The sequence below is a fragment of the Chaetura pelagica genome, unplaced genomic scaffold (assembly GCF_000747805.2).
Source record: "Chaetura pelagica isolate M959 unplaced genomic scaffold, ChaPel_1.0 scaffold221, whole genome shotgun sequence".
Lineage (NCBI taxonomy): Eukaryota > Metazoa > Chordata > Aves > Apodiformes > Apodidae > Chaetura > Chaetura pelagica.
Window position 1 is genome coordinate 8,801,955 of NW_009952533.1, and position 9,348 is coordinate 8,811,302.

Below are 9,348 nucleotides of genomic sequence, written 5' to 3' on the forward strand. Positions count from 1 at the left end.
TTTATTTGTCTGCTGACTTATAAAAATAATGTTTTCCTGTGTGGTAATGAGGAGATGCTAGAGTATTGAAGATTGCACAGCTTTTTTTTGTTCTATTTTTTTTCAGTGGGAAAAAAGGATCTATTTGTTGTTGTTGTTTAAAACAGTAGGTGTGGATAAATGAAAAGCTGGTGATTGCCTGTGTATATAGTTTTCGTTTGAATCCTTACCAGTGCTTTGTTGGGAGTAAAAATGTTTTTCTTTCTCTTTAGAGCGTCTGCAAACAAGTGAACTGGTACCTCTGGCACTTATAATTCCAAGCAAGATGAAGATCCCCTCTTTGCTGCTGAGGTTCCCTCATTGTTATTTCCCTAGAAGAACTTACTTCACGAACTTTCATTTCACTTCCAGAGCTGATTTCCTCTGCGTTGAACCTCTCATGCCAGTGCACCACTGTCCTACAAAATGGATGTGTTCATCAAATGGTTTGAGGAGAGAGCTGAGTCAACAAGTTGCCCCTGACAAGCAAATAGAGGGGCTCTGTGACAGAGAACAAAGACTCGTAGACAGACTTTACAATGGACTAATCCAGGGTCATAGAGCCTGTTTAGCAGAAGCCATTACACTTGTAGAATCAACTCAGAGTAGGAAGAAGAAAATAGCCCAGGTGCTCCTTCAGAAGGTATTATCCTACCACAGGGAACAAGAAAAATTAAATCAAGGAAAGCCACTTGCCTTTAGAGTGGGTTAGTCCTTTTATGTCTGTCGAGTAGTTGTTTTGACAGAATTACGGTCCTCGCCTTTCATTACAACTATTGTTCTTTAAGCATCTGTAGTCTAGGATCATCAGTTTTTTGTGTTTTTTAACCAATCTAGATCACTTATGTTGTCCAGTAGAATTATGCTTTTAGCTGGAAAGTGCTTTTGAAAAAGCTCTAGAAATAATTGTTGCTTTTTGGTGATGAGGGGAAGGGGCAGTTATTTAGGGTTGTGGGTTTTTTAAAGCTATTATAAGATGAACTGTTAGCTAGTTTGCAGATTAATACAGCTGTTACCTGCTCTTAGAGAAGAACATAGTTAAGCAAACCTGTTCTTTTCCCAGAGAAGATGTTATCTTGAGCACTATCTTGAGCACTTGAGCACAGGGACACTTGAGAGTCCCTTCACTAGTCCACAAAAAAGAAAATACATACTTCTTGCCTTATGGCCTTACTTCTAAGCAGACTTCTTTTCAGCTGTGGGGGCTTGAACCCGGTTATCTTGGAAACTATAGAATATTTTTCTCTTGTGAAGAGATGGACTACTAAAGTATGTGATATCCAGCTGTCGTCTCTTACCTGCATACAAAGGTTTAGAGGATCAGAACTTGGGCACGGGGGTGAAAAATACTTGGTGCAGGTTAACAAGCTTAGTTTGTATGCTTTGACATGTAAATAAATTGCCCAGTTTTTTTGAAATAACAGCTCTTTGTGTTAAGGACTGTTGCTTTTAGAGTGTGTCTTTTATATTTAGTAAATCTAGAAAATACAGATGTAGGATATGACATTTTTGAAGTTCTGAAGTGTAAGTTGGTATGCATTTATTTGGAGGAGAGGAAATAAGGCTGGGTAAAGCCAGTGTTGTGTTGGTATGAATGGATGGGGGGTGGTGAACCAAGGGAGTGTATCTCAAGTCAATTTCAGCTGCTTAGTTGGGTAGATCCATTGTGGCATAGCTTTCATTTGCCTTTGTTGTGATACTGTGCTAAAGTATGTATTGTTACCCACATAGATGTTGATGGTGTTATTGTATTATTTATTTGATTGACAAAATGTTTTCTTTTTTTTTTCTTCCTAATGTGATTATTTAGGGTTGTCTGGTCCTCCTGGTGCTGGGAAATCAACTTTCATAGAATGCTTTGGGAAAATGCTTACAGAAAGAAAATACAAAGTGTCTGTGTTGGCAGTAGACCCTTCCTCTAGTACAAGTGGTGGTGAGTGTGAATTAATGTTTGAGTCATACTTTCTCAATGATAGGGACATCTCCTTGGGCCAAGGAAAATTTGGAGGAGTAAAATTTTTTTTTTAAATGTTAGGTTTTCATTTTTTCCCCATGTGATTTTTAGGTTTCCTCTTCTCCAGTGTTTGAATGCTGCTTTACAGCTTCTTTGTCTGAAACTTCAGAGAGCTGCAATTTCTCTTTCTCTCGTTGTACTTATTTATTCCCCTGTGAATGAATGCTTAGAAGGGCAGTTGTTTTCTCCTTAAATTTTAACAGTGGTCATTTTTACTGGTCACTGGGCAGGAAACACATGCTAATTTAAAATTATTTAGAGAATGCTGCAGTCTGAACACATAGATCAGATTGGATTTTAGATCATTCATTAGTTCTTCTCAATAGGAGTTTTTGGGTTTCTGTTGACTGTGTTGGTTTCAAGCTCTGATGCAGTATCATTGATCATTTGTCTGACTTGTAGCATGATTGTAGTGGGGTTTTTTTCTGAATTTGAAATTCTTCAAAGTTGTGTGTCTGTAATCTGTCACTCTCAAATCAAAAAAACGGCAGGGAAGTTATAGGCTGACCATGCTTGATAATTGTATCTCTGACATAAATAATAGAACTATGATTTTGATATGGGCAGCTGCCAAATGTAATTCCTTTTTCCAGCTTCTACACTGTCAGAGAAGATGTTGCAATTTGTAACTATGTAAAAGAAAAAAACAACACTTCAGCATTGGAGTGAGCTGGAGCTAAGAAAGATTATATTCTTGAATGCATACATTCAAGGTGTATCAAGAGAATAGCAAAATACAATAGCAAGACTGCATCAGTTAAAAGAATTGAGCATCTCTCATGTTCTGGAATGTGCATCATGCCTGTAGATCTCACTGGATCTGATTTGAAGATTGCATAAGTAGAAGGAAGGTAGGGATGCATGTCAGCTATCTTAAACAAAAAAAATCTACCATCAACAAATACCAGAATCATAGGGCAGAGGTTTGTATCTTTGGACAGAAACAGCAAAAACTTAACTGTGTGACCTGCTGTGTATAGGCTTCAAAAAGCCATTCAGGAATTGCAGAATTTATTGTGTCCTGGAACAAATTCTTCATACCTGGTTAGCAGTAAAATCTGTTTATCAGGCTTTTCCAGCTTCTGATAGGCTGAAGAACCAGGCAGTAACTTCCTAGTTCTCAGCAAAGTCTTGAGCAACTCTTACTGGCGTATTCTTATTTGTCTGCCTTTGTCCAAGAGATCTGTCTTTTATTACTTGTTTATTTGGGAGAGGAGGAAATTTGGCTGGTTTTCACTTTCAAAATTATTTAACATGAAACGTTTAAGGTTCTCTATTGGGTGATAAAACACGGATGACGGAGTTGTCAAGAGACATGAACGCATACATCAGACCATCTCCAACCAGAGGGACACTGGGGGGTGTAACAAGGACCACAAATGAAGCCATTCTGCTGTGTGAAGGTGGAGGCTACAATGTTGTTCTTGTGGAAACAGTAGGTATGTGCTTAGGGTTTTCTTTTAATTATCCTGTTGTGATATCTAAATAAAAGTGCGTTACTAATTACCTGCCTTCATCCTTGATTTTGCTCGTGCTTTCGTACATGGTTACTGGTTGAAATTGAATGCTCTTCTGTCAATTTTCTAGTCCTGTAGTTTTGTAAAAACACTGTTTTGTACTGTTGTGTTTAGTGGTGTCTTTGTTGGTGGGATTTGTTAATGGTACAGTACTGGGGTCTGTCATAATTGATGTTGTTAATATGACTGAAAGTTTACAATAAATTGTGAACTCTGGATTTAATTTTTTAGGTGTGGGACAGTCAGAATTTGCTGTGGCTGATATGGTTGATATGTTTATATTACTGCTACCGCCTGCGGGTGGAGATGAATTACAGGTACTTTTCAGTTTCTGTTATTAAGTATTACCTAGGACTAGAAAGATAAACTTTTATTCCAGATGTAGTATCTGTCTGTGCAGGAAGTCTGTGTCAATTGCGTTTTCTAAGTTAAAATGCTACCATGGAAGTCTTTTCAGTATTTTTTCAATATATTGCACAGTTAGGATCTGATAACCCCCTTGATTTTGGACGTTTTAGCATGTAAAATGTTTATACTCTCTGACTTTGGGCTATTTACTAGTAAGGTAGGATTTTGAGGAGTGGCTTTCTATGATAGGAAATCAGAAATCAATATAAATTGGTTTATAAACTTGGTAATTTTTTTGTTAAACTTAAGCCTCTACATGTGAAATAGGCTATCATATAAGCTCTGGTATCCACATTTAGTTTTCTTGTATCAAAGTAGAGCAATAGCTAGTAATGACAGAGGCTATTGGTACTACTCTTGCATGAGTAGCACATGCACACAAAAAAAAAGTCGGCAAGAGCCACCAGAAACTAACAAAGCATTTAGACCTGATTTTGGTGACAAATCAGCATGTCACAATCCTTCTGAGTATTCATTATTTCTTTCTGTGTTCCATTTAGGGTATCAAACGGGGTATAATCGAGATGGCAGATTTAGTTGCTATAAATAAAGCTGATGGTGATTTAATTGTGCCTGCACGGAGAATACAAGCTGAGTATGTTAGTGCTATGAAGCTGCTTCGCAAGCGTTCGAAGGTTTGGAGACCAAAGGTTTGTGTACTTCACTAAGGTCTTGAGGGGATGTTGAGGTGGTTTTTTTTGTTGTGTTTGGGTCTTTTGGTTTTCCCTCCACCAGAAAAAATGCTGAACAAATTGGGATTGCTAGCTTTTCATCTAGCTATATTAGAGTCTCCCTGGGTTCTTACAAACATTTCAGTTCAGTTTAGTTTTAGGCTGTGCTAGGGAGCTGATATGCTACTGCTTCTGTTTCACCTCTGATCTCAAGGTGTTCCACATGAAACACTGTGCAAAGCCTGTCCTGCTCCCCATGATTTCTCTCCTGAGCTACAGATCTATTACTAGTATCAGTAGTGGTACAAAACTGTCTTGTTTATTGTAAACTATCCATATCTTAATATGTTCCATAAGCTATTTCTCACACTTTTATAAATCTGAAGCTTATGATTATCTTTATTCTTTCACTTGTTCATGTGCTTCCTTTATTGATTTACTTTTTCGTTTTTTCTCACATAGTAAAAGTTCTTGGGCAAGAACCTCATCTACGTCTGTATGTAGTGTCTAGATTATTGGAGTTCTCATCCTGTGGGCCTTTAGTTTTAATGCAGTGCTCTGTTTATTTAAAAGGTTATGGGTTATTAATTAAAAGATTCAGTACTAATGTGTATATTAAATGAGCACACACACACATGCTCTCACTTTATATATGTGTATATATAGAGGAGGTTTACTCTACACTGTTATTAAAGTTGACCCATTGAATTAACTTTAAATGAGTTGGGCTGCTTGAGGCTTAGGCATAGTTTTGTAATTTTTGTTTCTAGATCTGATGAGAGGTCACATCTGATGAATGTGATGAATTCTTTCAGTGATGGCAGTGTCTGACAACTGGAAGAAGGAAACAATTGATGTGTAGGGGCTGTATCCCATTCATTAGATTGGGGAAAGAGAGAGAGACTTTAAAAAGAGGAAACTGTTCCATTTAAGAGATCATGTTGGATGCCTGAAATAGTTTTGGCAAAATGAATTCCTAGTCTAGAAAGTGAATGTGAAAAGTAGTTAAAATATCTCCTTTCTGGAATATTTTAAGTGCAAAAGAGTAGCTACCAGTTTATGTACCAGAGTCTGTAATTAACCCTGTGGTTCAAGTAAAACCGCAACACGGTACCTTTTAGCTAAAGGACTCAGTAACAATTATTCTCACTCATTATACAAGCAGTTGGACATGGCCTATTTATCCCAAGTACTTCAGATCTCATGGTCCACTTTTAGTTGGTAGAATCCTAATTTTGAGATCCTTTTTTTTTTAAAAAAAAAAGCACCGACACAAACCTGCTTAGAGCTTCACAAAGTGAGTGTATTGAAGCAAGCTTGCCTTGTGCATGTCTTAATTTTCATGCAATCTATCTGATGCAGTAGTTGAACCCTCAAGCCTAGTATTTGCTTGGTTTTAAAAATTCTTCTGAATCCCAACAGGTAATGCGCATCTCTGCCAAAACTGGAGAAGGTATCTCAGATATGTGGGATAAAATGACAGAATTTCGTGACCTTATGCTCACAAGTGGTGAGTTGATTGCCAAACGACGGAAACAGCAGAAAGTGTGGATGTGGAGTCTCATCCAAGAAAACATGTTGGAACACTTCCGGAGTCACTTAGCAGTTAAGGATAAGATTCCACTTCTAGAAGAAAAAGTACTTAGTGGTGTCTTGTCTCCCGGGCTGGCAGCAGACCTGCTACTGAAAGCATTCAAAGATGGTCTCTAAGCATTAGATTCTACTCTGTTCTTGTTAAGTGCTTTGTGTAAACATGAATATTAAATACTGATTTTCTATGTGTGGATTCAAATGTTTTGTTACAGCCTACGTTAATAGAATTCCTATCCAGTACTCTGCAAAACAATACTGTAGGATCTTGTATACGCGAAGATCATGACAAATCCAACACTCACTCAGAGATACTACTAAGCCTATATTGGAAAAGAAGTACATTTCTAAGTCTTCTTCTTATAGGCGTGATAGATCTGTTGGTCAAAAATGTATGCCTGTGCCAAAAATGTGACTGGTTTTGGGAGGGTGGAAGAGAAAGGTTTGTGGTGGTGCAGTTTTATTCCAATTACGGGAGCATCTTAGATCAGTTGACACCGCAGCTTTCCGTTCTAATATGGCATCAGCTGTTTCCAGTATCAATTGCTTTTTCTTTCCTCACCTTGAGTGACAGCAAGAACATTGGAAGGCCTGACAACACCTGACCACAGTCTTAGTTTAAATAAATTGTTTGCATATAAATAGAATATAGTGGTGTTTTATCCCTGTTTGGAAGCTATAGTTAGTTATTGTAGGAGAGTGGAATTTTAACCATCCCAGTTTATAAACAGATGCTTTAATACAAAAGCAAAATTTAAATAGATTTTTTTTAATTGCAGACATCAAATGGAACAAATGATGTTTTAATAGTGAATGTCTTTATACTACAATAACTGATGTCTAGTAATAGTGGTTTGAGGTTTTCTGAACTGACATAACATTTTGGGGTTCAAACAAGATGTGCAGTTGTGTTAGAAATTTTTTTTCACGCTCTTGTTGAAGGCATGACTGCTTACAGCCAATGGTACTTAAAAAAATATATTTCCCCTGAGAACAAATCCAGAGGAAGCATTTTCCTAAGCCATGATCTAGAAAGCAGAGCTCATCTGGTACCTACTAAATATGAACGATAATGTGGAAAAATACTGATTTTTGGAGACCTGCCAGAAAACCAGTAAAACAGGAGGAGGAGATTTTATGAGAATTTTTGCTTATGTGAACTGACTTTAAAGAAAACATTGGAAGTGATGATTTTTACTGTCTTGATTTTCTGGACATACACATAAAAGACATGGTGTGTTTAATTTTTATCTATTAATTAAACACTAATTTGATTAAATAAGTATTAATTTTATTTATTAAGTATTTATTAATTTTTCCTGCTTAGACCTCTGTGCTTCAGAATTTTGATTCTCTAGGTATAGTTTGGACACTATTAGAAAAGATGAATGATTGTTGAAAACACTGAGGATTTTGTATCTTTTGGTTTGTCACAGTGGCACAAATTAAACAATGCAGAAGAAACTTACATCCTAGGTGCTACAATTTCAGTTCTTTTTTCCATTGTATGATGGTGTCTGTCACTGTCCATGTATTTTATGCCCTAAAAATAGGAAGCACGACCAGAAGGTAAAAGGCAAAATACAAGGCAAATAAAAATGCCTCATAATTAAAAGCAATGATCCCCATGTATATTTGCAGTGAAATGGTAACAAAGAGCATTGTGGTCTTTTGTGGCACATACAGCTGAGGCATTTATTTTTAAGAAATTATGCACCAGTATTGCTGTTTTCTGTCACATATATTTTAGAACTTAAGTGCTCTTAACATCCTTATTCCTATTTATTAAACTTTGCATCCCAGATGAGTAATTTGGGATTGCTGCAGCCAGTTATTTATAAGTAGCTGAATAAATGTTAGGGGGTGGCAGAAGCACAGCGACTTTCACAACATGAGTTGTGAAAAAAAAAATGCAGCACTTGGAGTTTCTTTTCTATTTAAAAACAGTCTTTATTGACTGTGACATGAAGTGCCCCAAACTAAAAGCAATTTTTCTGCCCTTTCAGCCTTAAAAATTAATTGTATTTTGGTGGTACCTTGTACGAGAAATGACGATCAGGAGAAAAAGCAATTAATGAGGACATCAGCATTTTAACAGGTGACTTGCAAATTTTTGATAGTCCATTGCTTTTAGATGACAGTTTTTAAGGGAACCTCATTTGTGTGTATCTCTTAGATTAAACCCTTATTACTGTCATTACTTTGTCAGGGGCTGCTGTTTTCCTTGTCTGTTGTATGTGAGCTGTCAAACAAGTAAAACAGAACCTGCAGCTCAGTTTAAATGATGGCTGCTGAAGTAGAATACATTTGACTGTTTCTTCAGGATGTTTTCTGGATGCAAATCTGTTCATCTGCTCGAGCCATGTGCTATCATTATTTTCTCATCTTGTTTCTTCTTTTAAAGCATAGTTAATTTAGTAATGAATTCTTAGCAGCAGACAGTACAATGGCTTAACTAAGTTCTTATTTTCGTTCAACTGCATTTTCTTCTTAAAGTAGAGCTTTAATGAACATTAGATTTGTGTTCTTTGTGTTCATTTGTGCCTCGTGCTTCAAAAGACGAAGAACTATCCTTGCACTGAAAAAGTTCTTTAGAAATGGCACAATAGATAAGGGTTCCTGATTTATTTTTTTTTTTCAGGGATCTCCCTACCAAATTGGAAAGCTGTACTGCACAAGATAAGCCTCACGTGTGAGAAACAAATTCTTTGCTTTATAGCTTGTAAAATTTTGCCGTGACATGTTTTTGAGTCAGCTTCTGTTGAGGTAATGGTACAGTTTTGTTTATGTCCTCGTGAGCTGGGGAAACCTTTTTTTTTTCTGAAGGGCTACTTAGTTTTAGCTGGTAGATTACAATTTAGTAAACGATTCAGTATTTCCCAAGATGGGGAAGAGCATTTCCAGCTCATAATATCTGGCTGTGTAGGATTAAGTGAGGTAAAATGCATTAAAACATTGCCAAGCAAACAGACTTCCGAAAAAAGATAGTAAACACATCTGTTGAGTAGGTTGTTGACATACTCTTAGTTGTTAAGTTGCTCTCATGTTAATGTTTAAAAAACAAAACTAGCGCAGAACAGTGTGAGAACATAATACAACTTTATGAGAAAGTAACAAGGTTATGTGTGTA

General features: G+C 36.7%; 1 protein-coding gene across 1 annotated transcript; it reads left to right on the top strand.

Annotated features, from left to right (window-relative positions):
• The first annotated feature begins 304 nt into the window (after positions 1-304).
• On the top strand, positions 305-6,411 carry MMAA (methylmalonic aciduria (cobalamin deficiency) cblA type). The gene is made up of 6 exons (XM_010008938.1): positions 305-725; positions 1,829-1,951; positions 3,301-3,471; positions 3,781-3,866; positions 4,458-4,607; positions 6,051-6,411. The coding sequence occupies exons 1-6, from the start codon at positions 305-307 to the stop codon at positions 6,336-6,338; spliced, it is 1,239 nt and encodes a 412-aa protein (XP_010007240.1). The 3' UTR covers positions 6,339-6,411.
• Positions 6,412-9,348: the final 2,937 nt, after the last annotated feature.

Excerpts from the sequence above, each read along its gene's own strand:
- MMAA (XM_010008938.1), top strand. The coding sequence starts at position 305 with ATGAAGATCCCCTCTTTGCTGCTGAGGTTCCCTCATTGTTATTTCCCT. Across the intron at positions 1,952-3,300 it reads TTCCTCTAGTACAAGTGGTG|GTTCTCTATTGGGTGATAAA; the intron begins GTGAGTGTGAAT and ends GAAACGTTTAAG. Across the intron at positions 4,608-6,050 it reads CGAAGGTTTGGAGACCAAAG|GTAATGCGCATCTCTGCCAA; the intron begins GTTTGTGTACTT and ends GAATCCCAACAG.